Source organism: Nicotiana sylvestris, chromosome 10 (assembly GCF_000393655.2).
Source record: "Nicotiana sylvestris chromosome 10, ASM39365v2, whole genome shotgun sequence".
NCBI classification, from domain to species: Eukaryota; Viridiplantae; Streptophyta; class Magnoliopsida; order Solanales; family Solanaceae; genus Nicotiana; species Nicotiana sylvestris.
Genome location: NC_091066.1, coordinates 74,810,397 through 74,834,133, shown reverse-complemented (window position 1 = coordinate 74,834,133; position 23,737 = coordinate 74,810,397). Strand labels below are relative to the sequence as shown.

The 23,737-nt window shown below is 37.9% G+C and overlaps 2 protein-coding genes across 4 annotated transcripts; one reads left to right on the top strand and one right to left on the bottom strand.

The window, feature by feature from the left end:
• Positions 1-5,207: 5,207 nt before the first annotated feature.
• Positions 5,208-6,305, bottom strand: LOC138879536 (uncharacterized). Its single transcript, XM_070159152.1, has one exon. It carries the CDS (start codon positions 6,303-6,305, stop codon positions 5,208-5,210), a length of 1,098 nt encoding a protein of 365 aa, XP_070015253.1.
• Positions 6,306-15,778: 9,473 nt separating this feature from the next.
• LOC104227262 (bifunctional nuclease 1-like) lies at positions 15,779-19,930 on the top strand. Of its 3 annotated transcripts, none has more exons than XM_009779478.2 (11): positions 15,779-16,029; positions 16,377-16,664; positions 17,043-17,213; positions 17,314-17,363; positions 17,466-17,522; positions 17,599-17,664; positions 17,763-17,837; positions 18,270-18,388; positions 18,665-18,756; positions 19,539-19,594; positions 19,744-19,930. In XM_009779478.2, the coding sequence occupies exons 2-10, from the start codon at positions 16,394-16,396 to the stop codon at positions 19,589-19,591; spliced, it is 954 nt and encodes a 317-aa protein (XP_009777780.1). In that variant the 5' UTR covers positions 15,779-16,029; positions 16,377-16,393; the 3' UTR covers positions 19,592-19,594; positions 19,744-19,930. The 3 variants fall into 3 exon arrangements, with proteins under 3 accessions (XP_009777780.1, XP_070016698.1, XP_009777781.1); XM_070160597.1 differs by having other exon boundaries at positions 15,893-16,029; positions 19,539-19,590; XM_009779479.2 differs by having other exon boundaries at positions 15,954-16,043.
• The last annotated feature ends 3,807 nt before the right edge of the window (positions 19,931-23,737 follow it).

Here is a 23,737-nt window from a genome sequence, read left to right as displayed (position 1 = left end):
AAATAATAAAAAAACAAATCTGAAAATTTCGAAAATTTTGCTATAAATAGAAGAGAAAATTTAGGAAGAAGGGGTGGAAAAAAGAGAGGAAAAACTAGATAGAGAGAAGAAAAAAAGAGGGGGCGGAGAGAGAAGTATACACACGATATACATTCTGGATACACTGAATATACAGGGGCAGAATTCATTTTGGAGAGTTTTGAAGTTGAAAAAGAATAGTTACTGTTTCATTGTCTCGCTTAAGATCTGAAATAGTCAGAACCTTCCTGCCTTTTACTTCTTCTCTATACTTGGAGTCGTTTAGCCTAATGTGCTAAATGTTGCCTTTACCGCTTTGATATTATCTGAACTGTATATAAACTGTGCCGAAACCTACTCTTCTTACCTCCGGGGATGTGCTTACTGGTTAAGACTCCCTATTCTGTTAGTGTCATACCCTAAATAAAAGAGGCTCGGAAAGTTTCTAAGCCGGCTGGCCTTTTGGTTCCCGGACAGGAGCTCCTTCCTCAACTCGAGTGGTCCGCTCGGGTACACTGTCTAGAACACCGACCCAGGTTTTGAACATAGAATAACGTGACTTCATGCCGGATCCCTAGTAGGAACGCTTATTTGCATCACGTTGCATTTGACTTAGGGGACTCAACACAGGGGTTGGGTCCGTCTAGGACTAGCAACCTGATATGAAAAGGTCATCCTGATGCATCCTATTTGTTTTCCGTGCATTTATTTGTCTCGTGCCCGCATGCTGACCGGTGTTTGAATATTATGAATATTGTGAAATTGAAAAAAAGGAAATAGCGGTTAGGGAATTGATTGTTTATTTTTGAAAAAACCCAATACCCAAATACTGTCAAAACTCTGCCGAAATTTTGGAAAGAAAAAAAAACGTCTTATTAGTTTGTTTTATTAAAAGCAAAGGAAAAATAGAAAAAAAATTGTTGTTCTGTTTTGTTTTTCAAAAAAAAATATATAGAAATATATAGTTTGTCTTGTCATAAAAATAAAAATTAAAAAGAGTCTTACTTTTTTAAAATGGGTTTTTTATGAAAATTCAAAAAATAATAATAATAATAATAATAAAAAAAAAGAGTCTTTCATTATTTGTCACAAATATATACATGTATATATATATATATCCAAAAGTTTTTATTTCTAAAAAAAATATATATATATATATATGTCTTTATTTGTTGCAAAAATATTTGTCTTGCCAAAAAGTCAGCGGCCTGGATCATCATCACTGTTTGTGAGGGTTTTCTCAATTCTCCTCCCTCATACACCAACTCAATCATGTGAGTCTCGTGGTGCGCTGGCAATGGGTTCTGGTTGATGTTAGGAGCTTCCGGTGTCTGGACCTCGATCTTATTGGTATCAATAAGATCCTGTATGGCATGCCTCAATTTCCAACACTTTTCGGTATCATGCCCCAGCATCCCTGAGCAGTACTCACAACTTATTGATCGGTCAAAATTCTGGGGTGGGGGATTTGGTTCTCGAGTCTGGACAGGACTAACCAAACCCAACTGCCTCAATTTGTGGAACAAAACGGTGTAGGTTTCTCCCAACTCTGGGAAAGTTCTGTGCTTCCGCAGCCTGTCATTCCTAGCATCTGGATTTCCCCGAAAGCCTGCCCCTGGAGGGTTTCTATATGCCCTTGGTGGAGGATAGGTGTTTTGGGGTGGTGCATATGTGTTCTGGGGAGCCGGCGCGCGCCATTGCGGGCGAACCGGAGGCTGAGTGTATGTCTGGGCTTGGTGTATGGAGAAATGTGGTTCTCGGTGTGGATAGTAGTGCTGTGGTAGGCTGTATGGGTAGTTTGGCCCGTGGGGCCTAGGTTGATTGTAGTGGGGTTTGCCAGACCTGGCCCAACTGCTTGCCTCAATCGTGGCAATCGGAAAATCCGTCGAGATATGCCAAACAACTACGGGTGCATTGATGTAACGTGGTTCGAGATATGTTTCCACGACGTTGCAATTCTCGTAAAATAATAACAATAAGTAAGAAAGCGGTAAAAAGATAAAATTTTGCACATAAGTTCATATTTGTATAAAATCAGATAATCAAGCCGAATATAACAGTTGAGCGACCGTGCTAGAACCACGGAACTCGGGAATGCCTAACACCTTCTCCCGGGTTAACAGAATTCCTTATCCGGATTTCTGGTGCGCAGACTGTAATATGGAGTCATTCTTTTCCTCGATTCGGGATTACAATTGGTGACTTGGGACACCCTAAATCTCCCAAGTGGCGACTCTGAAATAAATAAACGAATCCCGTTTCGATTGTCCTTTAATTGAAAAAAACTCCCTTGTACCCTCGCGGGTATGTAAAAAGGAGGTGTGACAGTTAGTGAGTTAGTTAAGAAGGTTAGTTTGTGTTTGTTATAAGTAGTGGTCGTTTGTATAGTTAGCCTTAAGCTTCTTTTTCAGAAATGAAGATAGCCTTTCTCTGATTTCCTCTCTTCTAGATTCTTCTTCCTAGCTCAGATCTCTCTCTCATGGCAGCTAACAAAATTTTCATTTTTATCAGTTTTTAACACAAAAGCTTTCCAAAAATAGGCCCGGACTGCGTACGCCAATCGAGGAGGGATAAAATGAGGTGTTCAAAGCTTAAAAGCACAGAATTAGATTCTAAAACATAAGATGACCTTTCGGGTCATCACAAAGCCTTTTCACTTTCACTCTTGGATAGTTATAGCTACGAAACTTTATTGGCTTGAATAGGAAGAAATCCATAAAAAGAAAACTACTTCTTTAGAAAATAGACTTAGTGCCTGTTTGGATTGGTTTGTTTTAAGTATTTTTAAGCCAAAATAGCTTTTAAGTTATTTTGTAGTATTTGGGTAAAGTAAAAAAGTGCTTTTAAACACTTATTTTTAAGCTAAAATGACAAAAACAAGCCAAAAGCTAAAAATTTTAACTTATGGCGTAAAAGCTATTTTGACTTAAAAGTCACTTAAAACAAGCCCATCCAAACGGGTTCTTACTTAGGAGTGACTCATCTGTGCTCATTTCTCACAATCTTTGGAGGCAGAGGAGGAACTTTACTTGACTTAGGCCATAGTTGTGGATCATTCATTGGAAGAATTGAGTTTTCATAAATTCTTCTATATGTATCCACCTTATAACAATCATGGACATAGTCAATAATGTTATCCTTCTTAGCTCAAATTACTGCAACAGCATGCTTGCAAGGGATTCCAGTGAGACTCCATTTTCTACAACTACAAGATTTATTCTGCAAGTCAACTGCCCAATTGTCTGTAACTGTAGCTCCTAAAATTTTATAGCTCCAGTAGTTAGATTTTCTAGGTATATATTCAGCAGCTGCAATCTGATTTTTGTGTAATATATCCTTAATCTTAGGACAAACATCACCCAAATTCTATTTCTCTGCTTTTTTCCTATTAGCTAGCATTCTAGCCATGATTAGATATCGTAATTTCTCTAAAAGTGTCACAATTGGCTTGTCACTAGCATCAAGTATCATGCTATTAAATACTTCCCACAAATTATTTAGTAAGGTGTCACATTTAGCATCTGAAGAGAAATGCGACATAGACCATTCGCTAGGATCTTTATCAGTTAACCAAGAAGCAGCATCAGGATCCAACTTTAAAATATCTGTCATACAATCATTAAATTTCCTCATGGTAGTTGTCACGGGGGTGATTTTAGTCAGTCAAAACTCACACCCGCGCGGCAGTCAAGTCGTACACTTGACTCAGCCTTTCCCAAATACTTAGCCAATTTTCGCGCACCTTTGGCCTAAACGAGATTTAGACAGCAATTCAATAAGAACACACACATATACGGGAAAATCCCAACCTTTGCATTAATGTGGAAAATATACAAAGGACCCTCACTTTGCTATGAACACAGTTCGCTCACAGCCCACTTTTGACAAAGAACACAAGTCGTTCTTGTCAACACTAAGATCTGCCCATGCCAAACCTTAGCCCCTTTTTGAAACAACTGAAACCCTCACGTTTCACTCTTGTTTCCCACTTAGAATTTCTCACGAAATTCCCCACATTCACTCTCTTCCTCTGCCTAAGTCACAAAGGTCCTATTTATAGAATATAGGCAGCCCTTAGACTTGGCAGCACATGACACTTGTTGTCTACAGCTTTTGCCACTTGTCGGACTAAGACTAATTCTGCTCCTAACATGTAGTTGACATCCCCAACTACTTAGGACACATTATACACGAAATGGGGACATTATACAAGCATGATCAGATCATGGGACAAAGAGGTTATGACAAGGTAACCGCCAACTACTTTCCATGTGCATTGCATGTGCCTTTCTTCACTTGGCCAGCTGATTCGTGCCCAAGGCTGGCATTGCGCCCAGCCTTGGCACATCTTGACATTGCTTCCGCGCCAATGCCTTGCCCGCATCCGCTGCCTGTGATTTTGCCGCACATGCCCGACGCCGCTGCCGCCCGCACACTGTCTTGGCCCAAATCTGCCTTGCTCATGTCAACCTTCATTTCCCTCGTGCCATTGCTTGTATTTTCCTTCACATAGCTTTGCCTTAGCTATTGAAAGCCTTTTCCATCATCCCGCATTTCCGTCTTGTCTTAGCTTAGCCCGAACTTAGCTGCCACAACCCAAAGTGCCATGCCCCTGACTTTGGCGCGCATGCCGTGCCATGCCGCCCTAACATTGCCCACACAGCTTTGTCAAGCCTTTGCCAAGCGCACCTTGCCTGTCCCAAGGTCTTGGCCCATACTTGCCTACAACAGCCCTCAATGACAATGTCTTGTCCGTCTTCCACTCGCCACACTGTTTTCTTAAGCCTTTGTCATGTCTTGTCGTTCCAAAGACATTTGCCAATACTTGTTCTCAACAGTCATGCTCGTGCCCATTCTTGGTGCGCATGCCATGCCATGCCGCCCCAATTAGTTTACTGACTTTGGCGCGCATGCCATGCCATGCCGCCCCAATTAGTCTTTGCTGCCTTCTCAAGCCTTTGCCAAGCATATCTTGTCGTTCCAAAGATCTCGGCCAATACTTGTTCCTGACAGCCTATAATGACACTGTCTTGTCATTCATCCGCATGATCGTTTTGCCCGCACATAGGCCAATGACAAGGCCATCACGCCCAAATCCTTGCCACAGCCGTGCCACGCCCGATGACAAAAAGTCAGGCCCTAACAAACCACCCGCACCTTTTGAAATCGACGTCCTCGTCGAGCCGTCTTTAATGAAGCAGCCCCAAGGGGTTGTTAACATACACCGCCCCTGGTGCTTCATTTCCACCTGCCACAATGGCATTTGCTTCCGCCACTTGTTCCTGTTTCTCTGCAGCCAGCATAGCATTCACCCTAGCCTGCACCGGACAGTCCTTTTTCAAGTGCGGTCCACCACAAGTGAAGCAGCCTTTGAACTTGCCGCTCCTTTCTTTGCCGTTGTGATTCTCTTGTCTCACATTCTTGGCAAAGCCCTCATCTTCGGCAGCTTGCCCCTTCCCTCTTTTCTTCCATTCCTTAGCTTTCCCGTCAGCCTTTGAATGCGAAGTTCCAGCAGGGTTATCACCTATATTTAGGTCAGCCAACGCATCTGCCGCCGCAATGGCAGTAGAAAGGCATTGAACATTCTGCCTTCTCAACTCCAATTGCGCCCAACCCTTCAACCCGCTCATGAAGTAATGCAGCTTATCTTCCTCTGCCATATTACTTACATTGAGCATCAAGGATGAAAATTCCTTGACATACTCCGCCACTGTACCACTTTGCTTCAAGCGACGAAGTCCATCTCGTGCCAACCACGACGAATTAGTTGGAAGGAATTGGGATTTTAATTCCTTCTTCAGCATCTCCCAAGTTCCAATCTTGGGCAGTCCAGTACTTTCCGTTTCTGCCATTCGTGTGCGCCACCACACCTTTGCATCACCAGTCAAATACATTGGTGTGATTATCACCTTGTCTTCATCCGCAACACGTGCAGCCTGGAAATACTGCTCCATATCCCACAAGAAATTTTCCAGTTCTTTGGCACTTCTTGCACCCCCATATGCCTTTGGCTCCGGAATCCTCAACTTAGTGCGTTCATCACTTCTAGGGACAACAGTTTGCAATTCCCTCCGAAGTTGAACCACTTCCTCGCGCAGTTCTTCCTTCTCTTGGCGTACCAAGGCCATTTCTGCCAGCGTTGTCTCGTGTCTCGCTGCATAATCTGCCTCTAACTGTGCCATTCTTGCAAGAACAGAAGAATCGCCATTTGCCTCAAGAGCCTGCCCAACGAGTGCTTCCAACTGCTCTATCCTTTGACGCAGTTCCGCATTTGTGCCACCAGCCATGTTCTCAAATAGCCCCACGAATTCTGCCACCGATCGTCTTGCCACTGCCACGAACTAAACCTGGCTCTGATACCAGTTGTCACGGGGGTGATTTTAGTCAGTCAAAACTCACACCCGCGCGGCAGTCAAGTCGTACACTTGACTCAGCCTTTCCCAAATACTTAGCCAATTTTCGCGCACCTTTGGCCTAAACGAGATTTAGACAGCAATTCAATAAGAACACACACATATACGGGAAAATCCCAACCTTTGCATTAATGTGGAAAATATACAAAGGACCCTCACTTTGCTATGAACACAGTTCGCTCACAGCCCACTTTTGACAAAGAACACAAGTCGTTCTTGTCAACACTAAGATCTGCCCATGCCAAACCTTAGCCCCTTTTTGAAACAACTGAAACCCTCACGTTTCACTCTTGTTTCCCACTTAGAATTTCTCACGAAATTCCCCACATTCACTCTCTTCCTCTGCCTAAGTCACAAAGGTCCTATTTATAGAATATAGGCAGCCCTTAGACTTGGCAGCACATGACACTTGTTGTCTACAGCTTTTGCCACTTGTCGGACTAAGACTAATTCTGCTCCTAACATGTAGTTGACATCCCCAACTACTTAGGACACATTATACACGAAATGGGGACATTATACAAGCATGATCAGATCATGGGACAAAGAGGTTATGACAAGGTAACCGCCAACTACTTTCCATGTGCATTGCATGTGCCTTTCTTCACTTGGCCAGCTGATTCGTGCCCAAGGCTGGCATTGCGCCCAGCCTTGGCACATCTTGACATTGCTTCCGCGCCAATGCCTTGCCCGCATCCGCTGCCTGTGATTTTGCCGCACATGCCCGACGCCGCTGCCGCCCGCACACTGTCTTGGCCCAAATCTGCCTTGCTCATGTCAACCTTCATTTCCCTCGTGCCATTGCTTGTATTTTCCTTCACATAGCTTTGCCTTAGCTATTGAAAGCCTTTTCCATCATCCCGCATTTCCGTCTTGTCTTAGCTTAGCCCGAACTTAGCTGCCACAACCCAAAGTGCCATGCCCCTGACTTTGGCGCGCATGCCGTGCCATGCCGCCCTAACATTGCCCACACAGCTTTGTCAAGCCTTTGCCAAGCGCACCTTGCCTGTCCCAAGGTCTTGGCCCATACTTGCCTACAACAGCCCTCAATGACAATGTCTTGTCCGTCTTCCACTCGCCACACTGTTTTCTCAAGCCTTTGTCATGTCTTGTCGTTCCAAAGACATTTGCCAATACTTGTTCTCAACAGTCATGCTCGTGCCCATTCTTGGTGCGCATGCCATGCCATGCCGCCCCAATTAGTTTACTGACTTTGGCGCGCATGCCATGCCATGCCGCCCCAATTAGTCTTTGCTGCCTTCTCAAGCCTTTGCCAAGCATATCTTGTCGTTCCAAAGATCTCGGCCAATACTTGTTCCTGACAGCCTATAATGACACTGTCTTGTCATTCATCCGCATGATCGTTTTGCCCGCACATAGGCCAATGACAAGGCCATCACGCCCAAATCCTTGCCACAGCCGTGCCACGCCCGATGACAAAAAGTCAGGCCCTAACAAACCACCCGCACCTTTTGAAATCGACGTCCTCGTCGAGCCGTCTTTAATGAAGCAGCCCCAAGGGGTTGTTAACATACACCGCCCCTGGTGCTTCATTTCCACCTGCCACAATGGCATTTGCTTCCGCCACTTGTTCCTGTTTCTCTGCAGCCAGCATAGCATTCACCCTAGCCTGCACCGGACAGTCCTTTTTCAAGTGCGGTCCACCACAAGTGAAGCAGCCTTTGAACTTGCCGCTCCTTTCTTTGCCGTTGTGATTCTCTTGTCTCACATTCTTGGCATTTGTGCCACCAGCCATGTTCTCAAATAGCCCCACGAATTCTGCCACCGATCGTCTTGCCACTGCCACGAACTAAACCTGGCTCTGATACCAGTTGTCACGGGGGTGATTTTAGTCAGTCAAAACTCACACCCGCGCGGCAGTCAAGTCGTACACTTGACTCAGCCTTTCCCAAATACTTAGCCAATTTTCGCGCACCTTTGGCCTAAACGAGATTTAGACAGCAATTCAATAAGAACACACACATATACGGGAAAATCCCAACCTTTGCATTAATGTGGAAAATATACAAAGGACCCTCACTTTGCTATGAACACAGTTCGCTCACAGCCCACTTTTGACAAAGAACACAAGTCGTTCTTGTCAACACTAAGATCTGCCCATGCCAAACCTTAGCCCCTTTTTGAAACAACTGAAACCCTCACGTTTCACTCTTGTTTCCCACTTAGAATTTCTCACGAAATTCCCCACATTCACTCTCTTCCTCTGCCTAAGTCACAAAGGTCCTATTTATAGAATATAGGCAGCCCTTAGACTTGGCAGCACATGACACTTGTTGTCTACAGCTTTTGCCACTTGTCGGACTAAGACTAATTCTGCTCCTAACATGTAGTTGACATCCCCAACTACTTAGGACACATTATACACGAAATGGGGACATTATACAAGCATGATCAGATCATGGGACAAAGAGGTTATGACAAGGTAACCGCCAACTACTTTCCATGTGCATTGCATGTGCCTTTCTTCACTTGGCCAGCTGATTCGTGCCCAAGGCTGGCATTGCGCCCAGCCTTGGCACATCTTGACATTGCTTCCGCGCCAATGCCTTGCCCGCATCCGCTGCCTGTGATTTTGCCGCACATGCCCGACGCCGCTGCCGCCCGCACACTGTCTTGGCCCAAATCTGCCTTGCTCATGTCAACCTTCATTTCCCTCGTGCCATTGCTTGTATTTTCCTTCACATAGCTTTGCCTTAGCTATTGAAAGCCTTTTCCATCATCCCGCATTTCCGTCTTGTCTTAGCTTAGCCCGAACTTAGCTGCCACAACCCAAAGTGCCATGCCCCTGACTTTGGCGCGCATGCCGTGCCATGCCGCCCTAACATTGCCCACACAGCTTTGTCAAGCCTTTGCCAAGCGCACCTTGCCTGTCCCAAGGTCTTGGCCCATACTTGCCTACAACAGCCCTCAATGACAATGTCTTGTCCGTCTTCCACTCGCCACACTGTTTTCTCAAGCCTTTGTCATGTCTTGTCGTTCCAAAGACATTTGCCAATACTTGTTCTCAACAGTCATGCTCGTGCCCATTCTTGGTGCGCATGCCATGCCATGCCGCCCCAATTAGTTTACTGACTTTGGCGCGCATGCCATGCCATGCCGCCCCAATTAGTCTTTGCTGCCTTCTCAAGCCTTTGCCAAGCATATCTTGTCGTTCCAAAGATCTCGGCCAATACTTGTTCCTGACAGCCTATAATGACACTGTCTTGTCATTCATCCGCATGATCGTTTTGCCCGCACATAGGCCAATGACAAGGCCATCACGCCCAAATCCTTGCCACAGCCGTGCCACGCCCGATGACAAAAAGTCAGGCCCTAACAGTAGTAGCCTTTGCAGCAACCCAAAGTACTTCTTTTAATGAGATACCGCCAAACCTAGCCCTTTTGAAATTGTTATGGAGATGTCTTACACAGAACCTATGGTTAACATGAGGCAAAACTTCATTAAAAGCCTTAATAAGTCCTTTTTGTTTGTCTGACGTAAAGGTCTAACCAGTCTCATGTATATTCAAATCAGCCGCCAAATGATTCAAAAACCAAGTCCATGTATCTTTGTTTTCCTTTTCTACAATTGCATAGGCAACAGGGAATATGTTGTTGTTACCATCATGCCAACTACAAATAAAAATTGAGTGCCATACATTGGACTCTTCAACCAACACCCGTCCACCCCTACTATTTTCCTACAACCCGCTCCAAAGTCAAGCTTGCATGCAGCAAAACAAATATATATTCTTTGAAATTCTCCATGGCTCATTGGGAATCTCGTTATCAGTGAACTTCATGTAAACTGTGCTACCTGGATTTGTCCTATCAATTTCATTGCAATAATCCCACATCATTTTATATTGATCTTTAATGTCACCATCAATTAATGCAATACCCTTCATCTTAGCTCTTTTAGCTTGAGATAATGTCACTTGAGCTCTTAGTTCAACGCTTACTCTATCCCTAAATTCAGCCACTTTCCAGTCCCGATTTGATCCAATTTTTTTGAGGTATCTTCTTGCAATGAAATATAATGTGATTGTTCTATTTTCATGATGCCACTCCTTACAAGTATGTATGGGATTATAAGTTTTAATCTGGAAAGCCTTGTCTCTTTGCATTCTAGAAGCCATGATTATCCATTTGCACGCTGGATGATGTATGCAACGTGCCTCCATTCTTACACTATCATTCCTACTCCACTGGATATACTTTTCATTCTTAATCTCATGAGTTGCTACAACATTCTTAAATTCTTGCTTTGTCCCAAAGGTATATTCTAAACCTAATACTGGGTTATCTCCATCGGTCTTTGGATTGAACTTAGGAAAGTTGAAACTTTCAGTTTCAAAATCACTATCCAAACTCTGCACGTCTTCAGAATCAACACAATCAGGATCCCCTTCTATATCAACCATCTTTCTTTTTATTTCGTCGCTAAGGAGTTCCCTCTCTTCCAAAATGCTTTGGTTCCTCTTCTCATGTGTATCAACCAACGCATCATCTGAAAAATCAGCTTCTGAATCACTAAAATCGCCACAAAATGAATTTTCACACATAAGCTGATGCTTGTTATTTTCTTTAATATTTGATTGAATTATTGAATCCACTTTGTCCATTTGAAAATAAGAGTCCAAGTGTTAAAGGTATATCTCAAGCACATTGTCCTTTTGGATGCTTTTACCAACTGCAGAGACTTCAAAATCTGTAGAGATCAACTTCCATCTACTACCATGCCTTTCACACTTACGCCAAAAAGTTATTGAATCACTCAAATAACCACATATCTCTGCCATCTTCTTGAACTCAGCAATATTCAATTCTACAGCATTTACATAATCAATGTAATCTATGTTTTTTCCAACATAGTGCTTCTCTGGTATACGATTCATAATTCCCCCATGATATATTTTCATAGTGACAAACGAAGCCTCGATTATCGAATCTGAAATTACAAATAGTAAATTTCATAAGGTGTTGTTGTAGACAAGAATAATACAAGTTGTTTGTCGAAAACGAACCAGCAGAATTAACAATTGAACAGTTCTTTTAGCAAGAGTAGAAAAATACAAAAAGGTTTAACAAAATCAAGATGAAAAACGCAATGCTCATACTGTAACAACAAAATTCTTCAATATGAAAATCGAGAGGAAACTCTCACCATAAAAATGAGGTGATTCTCTTCCGGTGTTGCGCCTTAAGAGCATTGTTACTTCCTAATAATTGATTCTGCTACAGATGCGATTAGGGATAGGTATGATTTGCGATCAGAGCTTTGGCTCCAACACGGCTTGGTATTACTCTCTTCGCAAGAAAGGAAGGCGGAGAGACAAAGTACCTATTTGTTTGGAGGGAAAATAAATCATGTGACATGCACGTGAGGTGAGTCCCATTAAAAAACTAATGGTGTTTAGAATTGTGATTAAAAGTGCACCACTTTGTTCAAAAAAAAAAATGACTATTAGTGCATCATGTTAAAGAATATGTATTATTTTAAGTCTAAAGCTAAATATGGTGTATGATTTTGGGCTTTCCTCCATTTTTCTCATACCTTACAGTTAATTGTTGCGATTCTACCCTGCACAATTTAGGATACCATTTCAATGCCATTAGAATCTCTTCCCTCTCGTATCTTCTCCTCTCCGCTATTCAGGAGTTCATTGTCACTCTAGTAATAATTTAGAAGGGAAAAAAACATAATCTCATAGTTGAAGCATCAATGACCTTGAAAAGTGAAATTCAACTTATAAAAAAACTTAGAAAAATAGAAAAAATATTTTGATCTTTTTGGCATGGATAGAGACTCTCCAATAATTGATATTTGACATATACGTTCAATTGTTTCCATTTGTCACACTTCCACTTGAGAAGTTTTAGGTGTCTATTTATAGTGGATGGACCATACTTTGGCCAATGAATTAAACACAAAATTCAACTAAGATACAAAGGCACCAACATCAAAATAATTTCATCCAACACGTTGCTTGATTTTTTTTTTTCCCCCAAGGATAATGAGTATTGGCGGACGCTGTTTAATTTCTATGTCATTTTCCATGTCGATAGATATTTTCAATTGGCAATTTGCTTCATTAACATATCCTATTCTGTTGCATAAAGGTAAGAACATTGCAAAAGTATAAAAGTTATCATTATAGAAGAAGAAAAACATATCTTTCTTTTATCCGTCTTTAATTAAGTAATTGAGTTAGTGATCCTTCCTAGTTGTTTAGCGCAATAATAGACAAACAAAGGCAATAGGATATGTTCTATAGAACGGAGAGTAATTTTTTTTTTTTGTATAGTTCGTATTTTATCCGTTTTAATTAATATAATATTATGTTATTAAGGACTTTCAAAAATATTTAGATAAATGTTTCATGTCTCATTTTATATAATTTATTTAACTCGATGTAGATTTATATGATTGTTTGACTTACATATCATATTGATGAGCATTGAAGAGAATATTAAATGGTCAAAAAGGTTAGATTAGACTAACATCATATTACTTATATATATCTCGATGACCTTAAATTGTTAAAAAGCTGAAAAAAAAATACTTGATTAATTATGTAATGTTTCAAACTAGATTATGTTAAGTTTTTTAAAAGTTAGTAATAAGTAGTATAAACATAGGCGTATCCAAGTTGAGAGATGTGGGTTCACGTGAATTCATATTCCTTCCATAAACCATTTATAACAATGTTATATTTCTTCAAAATTACTTAAATATATGTGCGTGAACTCATGCTCAAAGACTATTATGGTGCAATTATTATTGAGTGCATCTCTACAAGTGAAATTGACAATTCAAATCCTTCTCTGAGCGGTCTTGTTTTCGGCACAGAGTATAGATAAACATGTGAAAATTACTAAAATTTCAAAAAGAGTATAATTTGAACCTATAATTTTAAAAGTGTAACGGATCATGGTAAGAGACTAAAGTTAAACCAGTCAAATATAAATTCTAGATTCACCCCTTTACAATAGTGCACCCATCCTATTGAAATTCCGAATCCGCCCCTAAGTATAAAGTGAAGTTGTTAGGGAAATACTCCATTCCTCCAAAAATCAAAATATAATTGCAACTATAACTTATCCATAAAAGTAGACTTCTAAATCCCAAAAGCATGTACAAGTGGACCATATAAAAGTCAATGTTAGCCCCATAAACATAATTATAGTAACTGTATCTAGTAATCTATCTAAAGCAGAGGTAGTAGGTTATAAGAATTCATATCTGAGCCAAGTAGTCTCAAGATATGTAGTCAAACTTCACTAAAGTTTTACATCTCTTCATTTTTCTTGAATAATAGAAAATGTAGGACTTGTATTCTACGGGTAGTACACACAAACTTCGCTAGAAATTTATACCCAGTAGATTAAATATTGAGAAAACTTCATTTATAGCCCATCGGGCAAAACAAATTTCAACCGGTAGCCCACAAATTGATCCATACAAGTTATAGCCTAAAAATAATGACAAGTGCTAGTTGTCGCCTCCCGTCCCTATCTTTCTTCCTTACTATCTTTCTTCTTCTCTCTCACCCCAGCAACTCATGGTTGTGGTTCCATGGACGCTTTTCTCTCTCTCTCTCTCTTTAAAAAGCCTCTTTGGTTTCTCTCGTCTCCCTTTTCTTGTATTTTGGGGTTTGGATCCGTTATTTGGTTCTCGAAAATCTGAAAGCCGCTGTAATTTTCATCTTATATTTTAATTCTTGTTTGCAATTCATGATTTCGGGCTCTATCTGGATTTTGAATACAAATATGCTATGACCCTAATTTATTGCCATCGCAAACTTATGGTCACAGATCTATTATGGATAAGAAAGCATGCATCGTGTTGTGGACCACACATTTGAAATGCTGATGAGCTATGAGAATGTTGTATTTTGAAGAATATTATGTTGGATCTAATGATCTGTGCTTTTTTTTCAATTTCAATTTTGTGGTGGTTTTTCTAAATCTCCATTAGTTTGTGTTTTGTGACATAATTAATTGATTGATTCACAATTTTACCGTTTTTATAATATTGTGGTTACCATTTTCGGCGACTGCGAGGCCATGGATGCCGGTGTCTTCGTCATTGAAGAAGCAACTCCGCCAACCATAACTCTCATGGCCTTGTCTTCTTTCTCTGATTTTCTCTTATAGTTTCTGTGAATATGAAATTAATATTTTGAAGATCTTTGCCTGAAACTTTAAAACTTCGGCGATCTTGTTGCCATTTTCGGCAACTGTGTGGCTATGTATGCCGGTGGCTGGTCTCTTAATAAGAGGAAGATGAAAGGAGATAACTATGCATAAAGTTAAAATATATACAAATAGACTGTCACTATACAAAAATTATACAAAATAGACTATCATTATACAATTTGTATACAATAGATATACAATAATATACTGTCATTATATATAAAATATACAAAATAAACTGTCACTATACAAAATATATACAAAAGAGATTGTCACTATACAAAAATATATACAAAAGAGATTGTCACTATATAAAAATATACAAAATAGACTGTTACTATGCAAAAAATATACAAAATAGACAAAAATTATACAAAATAGACTGTCACTATGCAAAAAATATACAAAAATAGAATGTTATTATACAAAAAATATACAAAATAGACATTTCGTATATGACATGCATTACATATTTCATTCAATTCTTAGCTAATATTATTAGATCCAGAAGTACAAAATACGATTTAAAAGGCAAAAAAGGGTTACTCTATCGCACCAAGTAGGGGTCGAACTTGTGACCTTCAACTTAGGAAATACACGCCCTATCCACTGAGCTACTGGCACTTGTGTTGTCATGCTCATTCCTTTCGGCTACTATATGCAATATGTTTGGGCCGAAGGGCCATTTTTTGTAAGTGGTACAAAACATGAGCTATTAAAATTTTGAGGGGCTATAGAGGGTAGTTTTCTCTTAAATTATTAGTAATAATACGTTCCAAAAAGAATGATTTATTTATATATTTGAAAAACTTTAAATTTTTTATTTTATTCAATTTACTCTTAATGAAAAACTATTATAGCCACACAAATACTATGAGTTTTTGCCCCTTAAGCTTTTAGGATCACATATTTCAAAAGTATCATCTAAATTGAAATAGAAAAAAACTCTTTATTACAAATATATTAAATATAACATTGTTTGATAATATTCACATAACAAACTCTATATACTTTATTTTCCCATAATAATTTTATATTATTATCAATCCATAAATAATCCATTTTATAATTTCTAGATTTCCATTTGTGAACCAATAATTTCTACGAGATGCCTATAAGTAGTCAGACTCGGATCCCAATTGAGTAAAATCTCTCACAATTCTTCTCCTTTATCCATTCAAAATTTCTGTCGACCTTCAATTATCCAATTCTATAAATTATTTGGAGCTAACTGTTGTTCTTTTTAGCTCTGGAAGAACACTCTGGCTATTCAATAGTCAATACGGTAATTCTCAGAAAACTCGAGCGTTTCTTGTGGTTGAAGCTATGAATTGATGATCAGACGCTGTTGATTCTTACAGTTCTGCTGAGCTTTCTAGAGAACTTTGTGACTCAGGTGTGATATCTGATGTATGTAAATTTCAAATTTGTGGTCTTAAACATGTTTTAATATTTATGTGGATATTATCATTAAGTATATAATTGGAAATTTAATTTAATTTCTTTTTAAATTTATAAAAGATCATTCTCTTTGAAATAGACTAAAAAGGAAATAGTCACTTAAAACTAGAGAGGAGGGAGTGCATGACATTGGTATTTTGTGTATGATCTTTGTGTTTGTCTGGGTATAAGTCACCAATTGTAAAAAGGAAGCTACTATTAATTGTTTTTTCAAAGTAGAGGTGCAGTTACTCTTTTATAAAATCGAAGTACTGGATTATAATCTAATCATTTGTGCAATAGATTTCAAATTAGGCAAAATGAGCTCTCTACAGGGGCCTATTGTTTGCCCTGTGGTTTGTGGAAAGCGAACAGGTCCTGTCAATTCATCTATAGTGAAGGCTAAGATGCTGAGGAGTGAGTTCTGGGGGTTCAATGGGATATCTAGCCGGGTGGCTTGTCTACCACGATCACGTGTAAGCAAGTTGATTGGTTGCAGTTTCAGTTCATCATCAAATGGCAATGGTAGCATGGCTGAGAATTTTAGTGAAAGCGATGCTGATTATGTGAATTCTAGCGTGGTTGAAGCTGGTATGCTAATTTTGTTGATCAGGGCGATATGTGTGCTGTGTTTTGACATTTTGTTTGCTGTATAGTGGTGTGTTGTTTGTTTTTGTACAAGTGGAGTAAACTATTTCTTCACTTAACATTGATGGAAAAGAGTGGATCTTGCTGAAGTTCCAACTTTTTTCTGGAAATGGTTTTCCACGATATGATGAAGTAATATTTCCTGAAAAATTTTCCCCATCTATTCTGCTAGATTTCTGTAATAGTACTGTTTTGCTAAATTTGCAAGACAGTCAATCTTTCAACATTTAAGGGATCAACGAAGCACGCTGCCAAGTCTCAACACATGTCAAAGTAAAAGTGATACAATTTTTGTGGTGACTTTCCTATTATCCTGTGTAGTTGAAGTGCGAAGTGGGAAAGATGGTTTCGTGATCAAGATGAGAGATGGCAGACATTTGAAATGCGTCCCCAGCAATCCACAGTGCGGTCATATACCTGATTATGCTCCACAACCAGCGATTGTGCTAAGAATGGAGGATGGAACTGGGCTGCTTCTTCCTATAATTGTTTGTATGTTCATAATTCACTTATTTTTTAGTGAGCGCACATTTTCTTGGGACTGTTTTCGAAATAAGGATGTCTAATGTTGTGTCTCCTTTTTATACAACAGTGGAGATGCCAAGTGTGCTGCTCATGGCAGCTGTACGCAATATCCAACTTGTACGTCTTCTGTTTCATATTGATTCTGATAAGGCCATTCAATTATAAAAAGCATTGTTTTTATGTTGTTACTAAAAGGTACGAATATTGGCTCCATTTCAGGCCAGACCAACAATGTATCATGTTTTGAAGGAAATGGTCGACAAGATGGGTTATGCAGTAAGTTTGTTGTTTGTACGCTTACCGCTTACTGCCATATCCTTTCAAGTTTAATCTGACAGGTTGTAATTTGAAGGTTAAACTTGTTCGAGTTACCAAGAGAGTGCACGAGGCATATTTTGCCCAGTTATACCTAACCAGGGTATGTGTAAAATATACTAGTTGCAAATGCTGACACAAAAGCATGTATATATTTTGTACTATGCAAATTTACGGACTTTCATGTGCTTGTGGTAACAGTTGGACAATGATGCTGAGAGTATTAGCTTTGATCTTCGTCCTTCTGATGCGATCAACATTGCTGTGCAATGCAAGGTAAATTAGTTGGAATGTAATGCATTTTTGACATATTTGATGGTAATGGACACATTATTATTCCCGAGTTTTTACATGTTGTAGGCAGTCTCTGTGCATATGGATTTCTTCATTTGCAAGAGATAAATTGCTTATGGAATTGAAAATTCCTTTTCCATTTTTTCTAAGCTCAAATATCTCAATAATTTTATCCTTTATTTCTCCTTTTTCCTCATATCTCAATAACTTTAGCTTCTAATCTCGAAAAATAAAAGAATCATGGTAGGATGAAAATATTACCCAAATTCCATGTACAATGCAGTTTCTAACAATCCCCTTTAGACCACAAACTGAAATTCCATTTACAATTTGGTGACTGTAGCTCGGCGGAATTACATTTTTGAACCAAAGACAGTGAAGTATCAGGACTTATGTACTTTATAATTTTTCTAGGTGCCAATACAAGTCAATAAAAGCTTGGCGTATAGTGATGGCATGAGGATTGTTGAATCTGCAAAGCCTGCACTGCACACTGCCGCTTCAGACGGCCTATTGTTCAGTCAGCTTGACAGGTAAGTTGATATTCTTCATAACTATCGGTCCAAATAAGTTGCATTTGGTACTTCAGTTATCTATTGCTTCTCCTGAATCTGTGTGCCGCACATGATTGGATCTAATATGGTGCATATCTTTGTTTCTAGTATATAAGTGAAAAATAGTAGTTTGAAAATTCAAAACTAGCTGAAGTTCTAATGTAACCTGATATGTCTGCATTCAGATATGAGAATGACGCCTTACATATGCCTCTTTTGAACGAAATATAGTTCTAACTTGCATTATCGATTCAGGCCCACTGGACAGCCATCCATTGAAGCAAAAGAGTTTATTCTTGTGCGGAACATGCTGGTTGCTGCAGTTGAAGAACGATATACAGATGCAGGTAGACTTTGTTAACTTGTCTAGAAATTATGTGGAACATTAACATATAACTATCTTGTCGACTGCCTTTCTTTTCATGCTATTAAAACCTTTCAGTGTTGGTTCTTATTGTAAGATGGAGAGTGTTACAGCTACAGAAACTTGCAGGGGGTTTTACAACTGGTAAAAGATGTTGTCATTATAATTTTTGTCGCCAACCAGTTTAGATTTAGACATTGAGCCTGATAGCTGCAAAATATATGATGCAGTACAAATTCATCAAAAACCAGAAAGTAGAAGCATTTTTATGACTGTTCCCCAGGATTTGGTCAATTTTGTTTCTATCTCTCTGATTACTAAGTAATTGGACTGATTGCGTGTAGTAGTCAATGATCAAAGTAATTTATGTGCTTTTTCTATAGGACCTGAAATGTGGTCATCAACTTGGAACGCTAACCTCCTAGTTCTCACTAAGGATAAAAATGCCTTCATCCACTTGTGTTTCTTGAAAACTGCTCCTAACTCCGCGTAGGGTGGGGGTGGGTTTTTGGTTTATGCATTTTTAACATTTCTTCTTTTTCTGTCATGATCTGAAAAAGATGAGCTGGGTATGTGCATGAAATGTTTTCACATAGCACAAAAAAGTAAAATTGAGAGTATGTTTGCCTGTGTTGTATCAGTTAGCTTGTACACTTGCATGCTACTGTTTTCTACTTAGTTGAAAACTTTTTGGAGTGCCAAGCTTTCTGCTGTTTGTAACTCGGTTAAAGCTTCTAATCTGCACTTGTCTATTGGGTACTGTAGCTCTTTGGAGGGACCAGCTTATGCAACTTCGCTCCGAGAAGAATTGGACATAGCAGGTGCATTTTTCCAATCTTTTATCCTCAGTGACACACAGCAAATCCAGTTGTGTTGTCTCCTTCTTTATGCGTTCCTTCCAATTTAAACACACGTCGGGGTTCGGAGAATACTTGAATTTTATAAGAAACTTGCTTCATTTGTTTGACAGGATTGTTGCAGCTTGTTCAAGCAAGAACTCCTATGTATATAGAAGCCATTCATCGGAGTCAATGTGGTCAGCATCTTGAAGATCAATTATAGCTCTTCCCCAAATATGTAAAGAACTTGTATATATATTGTATAAACTGTAATGTTAATGTAAATAAACCTGAAACTGGTAAAACTTGTTCCTCGCATGTCTAGCTAAGTTACAGCAACAATAACAACCTAGTATAATCTCATAAGTGGGGTCTGGGGAGGGTAGTGTATACGCAGACCTTACCACTACCCCAGGGTAGAGGGGTTGTCTCCGATAGACGTTCGTCTTCTTACGCAGACCTTACCACTACCCCAGGGTAGAAGGGTTGTCTCCGATAGACGTTCGGTTCAAGAAGACGAAAAGAGACAATAGGTTAATAACAGTAACAGAAGCCACAAAAATAATACTAGCAACCTAAGAATCAGAAAAATAGATGAAAAAAGCAATATCAATAACTAGTAACAATGGCAAGGTACTAGGAAAATGGAGCGGAAAAATAGTATGGACATAACATGACCCACTAGCAGTGTAAGACAAGACAATGACAGACTAGCCTCACACCTAGTACGGAGTAGAAAAATGCTCAACTACCTCTTAATCTTCAACCCTAATGTTCGACCTCCACAACTTCCTATTAAGGGCCATGTCCTCGATCGGAAAGCTGAAGTCGCATCATGTCCTGCCTGATCACCTCTCCCCAATACTTCTTAGGCCTCTCTCTACCTCTTCTCATACTCGCCAAAGCCAATCGCGCGCACCTCCTTATCGGGGCATCTAGGCTTCTCCTCTGCACATGTTCGAATCATCTAAACCTCGCTTCTCACATTATGTCTTCCTTGGGGGCCACACCCACCTTCACCCGAATAACTTCTTTCGTAATCTTATTCAATTTTGTGTGTCCGCACGTCCATCTCAACATTCTCATTTCTGCTACTTTCTTCTTTTGGATATGGGAATTCTTGATGGCCAACACTCCGCCCCATACAATATGGACAGTCTAACCACCGCTCTAAATAACATACCTTTAAGTCTCGGTGGCACATTTTTGTCACACAACACACTAGATGTTAACCTCCATTTCATCCACCCACCCTTATACGGTGCGTGACATCCTCGTCAATCTCCCCATCCCTCTAGATAACTGACCCAAGATACTAGAAACTTCCTCTCTTGGGGATGACTTGTGAGTCAAGCCTCATGTCCATGTCCACTTTTCCTGTCATGTCGCTAAACTTGCACTCCAAATATTCTGTCTTAGTCCTGCTCAATTTGAAACCTTTAGACTCAAGGGTCTGTCTTCAAACCTCCAACCTTTCGTTAACACTGTCTCACGTCTCATCAATCAGAACTTTATCATTAGTGAATAATATACATCATGGCACCTCTTCTTGAATATGGTGTGTCACTGGGGCGAAGCTACACTCTGGTAAGGTTGGTCAATTGACCACCCTTTCTCGGAAAATTACACCTTTCTCCGAAAATTACACTGCGGATTTAAGTAAAATATTAGGTTTTAAAGATATATATATATATATATATATATATTTGACTTCTTTCAAGTTTGAACACCCATTGGAAAAATTCCTAGATTCGCCATTGGTGTGTTAGTGTATCCATCGTCAGGGCAAATAAGAACGGGTTACGCGCAGATCTTGGTATAACCCCATAACAACCGGAAAATGTTATGAGTCTCCTCCCACTATCTCGACCCTAATCTTTATTCTATCATACATATTCTTAATCACCCTAATATATTCTACCGGAACACCTTTTACCTCATGGCATCTCCAAATAACCATCGTAGGCCATGTCTAGAATAAATTAGAGATAATGTAAGGGCATTTACAAATCATAAGTTTAGAAAATAAAATAAATATACAATACTTAAAAGTATTATTAAATTTTAAAGAATTTAAAATTTTCGAGCAATGTTTTTAAAACAAAATAAATATTTATTTTCATAATTAAAAGAATTATATATTTATCTTATATTATTAAAGAAAAGTAGTTGATAATGATATTAAATAAATTTACAAGTTAATGAAAAGCCACATAAAATGTAATAAGACTATATATTAGATTAAAAAAATAGCAAAATTATGTTAATTATTAGAAATTTACTATTAGAAATTAAAAGAAAAGGCTATTTTGAATTTGAGATTAGAAAGTTCTTAAAACTATGATGCGAATGCTCAAATTATGGATGATACCAGGAAATTGAAGTCTTGCTTATGAAAAATAAAACAATAATAAAAAATAAAATTTTTAAATGACTAAATAAATTTCTAATATAGGTAATTTTACAAAAATTAAATTTGTATCTTAAAACTAAAAAAGAAAGAAAATTTATGTAAAGAAATAAAATGACAGTGAAAATATTATTACAACATTTAGATATGTTCAAACAATTACGAAAATATTTTTCTATGATTAATATCTGAATCGAGTGCAGTTAGTTTGAGTTTGAATACATAGCATAATTTTTTATAAAATGCGGACCATTTTAGAAAATAGAATGATAAGAATTATTTGAATTTGAGATGAGATTATTTTTTTGTTTTTTAAATATTATGTAAAGAACTAAAATGACATTAAAAATATTACTACAATATTTAGAAATAATGTGTTCAAACAATTAAGATTTTTTTTTCTATGATTAAATAAAATTTTAAAAATACAAAATAAATTTCTAATATTGGTAATCTTAATAATGAAAATTAAAAATTAAATTGTATCTTATAGCTAAAAAAGGAAGAAAATTTAACTGCATCTAATACAAAATTAATTATAAGAGAACTCAATACATTTGGAACATGATAATCAAATAACTTATGTATTAATATTTTAGACTAATTAAAAGTTACAATTTAAAACAAAATATGACATTATTTTGGCTCTAGGTAAAATGTTAATATAAAAACTAATTAACATTTGTAGTAGGAAGAGAATGTACATAAAAAATAGAGGTAATGTGAGGATACTTATACTTTAAATTAATTTAAAAATAGATAAAATAAAATAATTAAATTATATTTAAAAATATTATTGATAAATTTAAATGATTAAAATATTATGAATAAGAGGATAAAAGCATAAAAATATACCAAATTTCAAGAATAAAATTTTTATTTTTATTAAATACTATTAAAAGGATAAAAAGTAAGACATTAATTTAATTATAAGCTAATAAACAAATTATATGATAGTATAATAATATTAAATATTAAATAATACAATAACTATAAGAAAAGAACAAAAAAAAGAATTTATATAAAAGTGATGTGATGAATAAGATATATTTAACTTCCATATAAAAATAAAGTGATAATAAGAATTTTGTTAAGATAATATGATCTAATGTACTCGAACAAAATAGATCACAATATGGCATGTTTAGTATTCTTTAATATCGACAGCGGAACGAAATACAAGTACCAAAATCAAGGGGTTAGGTTGCTACAAATATATATTAAAAAGATTGGTTGTTCACTACGAGATTTGAACAATAATTTCATATCATGTTTCATAATTAAATTCTCATGTTATATAATTTTTATCTGAGAGGTTTATATTTTAAGGTTATTTGTACATGATTCAAACAACCTACATCGCAATTTGAAATAATTTGTCTGCGCATCGCGCGGGTACTGATACTAGTATATATATTAAAGGAATAAAGTTACCATATATAGTTGGCATTATAGCTAAGCCAAGTGGCAAGCTAAAAAATGTCAATATTATATAATAACTTTATTCTATATTTGACTATGTTAGTCAAATACAAATATACATACATATATATATATATATATATATATATATATAGAGAGAGAGAGAGAGAGAGAGAGAGAGAGAGAGAGTTTGAATTAAAAAATAATTTTGTATTTATAGATAAAGTTTTAAAATTCGAATTTAAATTAAAAATAAAAATTTATCTTTTTAAAATCATGTTATCATATTTAAT

What these genes read in the sequence shown, in the direction of transcription:
- LOC104227262 (XM_009779478.2), top strand. Translation starts at nt 16,394, where the DNA reads ATGAGCTCTCTACAGGGGCCTATTGTTTGCCCTGTGGTTTGTGGAAAG. An exon ending in TCGACAAGATGGGTTATGCA is followed by an intron (nt 17,523 to 17,598) that starts GTAAGTTTGTTG and finishes TGTAATTTGAAG; the next exon opens with GTTAAACTTGTTCGAGTTAC. An exon ending in ACATTGCTGTGCAATGCAAG is followed by an intron (nt 17,838 to 18,269) that starts GTAAATTAGTTG and finishes TAATTTTTCTAG; the next exon opens with GTGCCAATACAAGTCAATAA.
- LOC138879536 (XM_070159152.1), bottom strand. Translation starts at nt 6,305, where the DNA reads ATGGCTGGTGGCACAAATGCGGAACTGCGTCAAAGGATAGAGCAGTTG.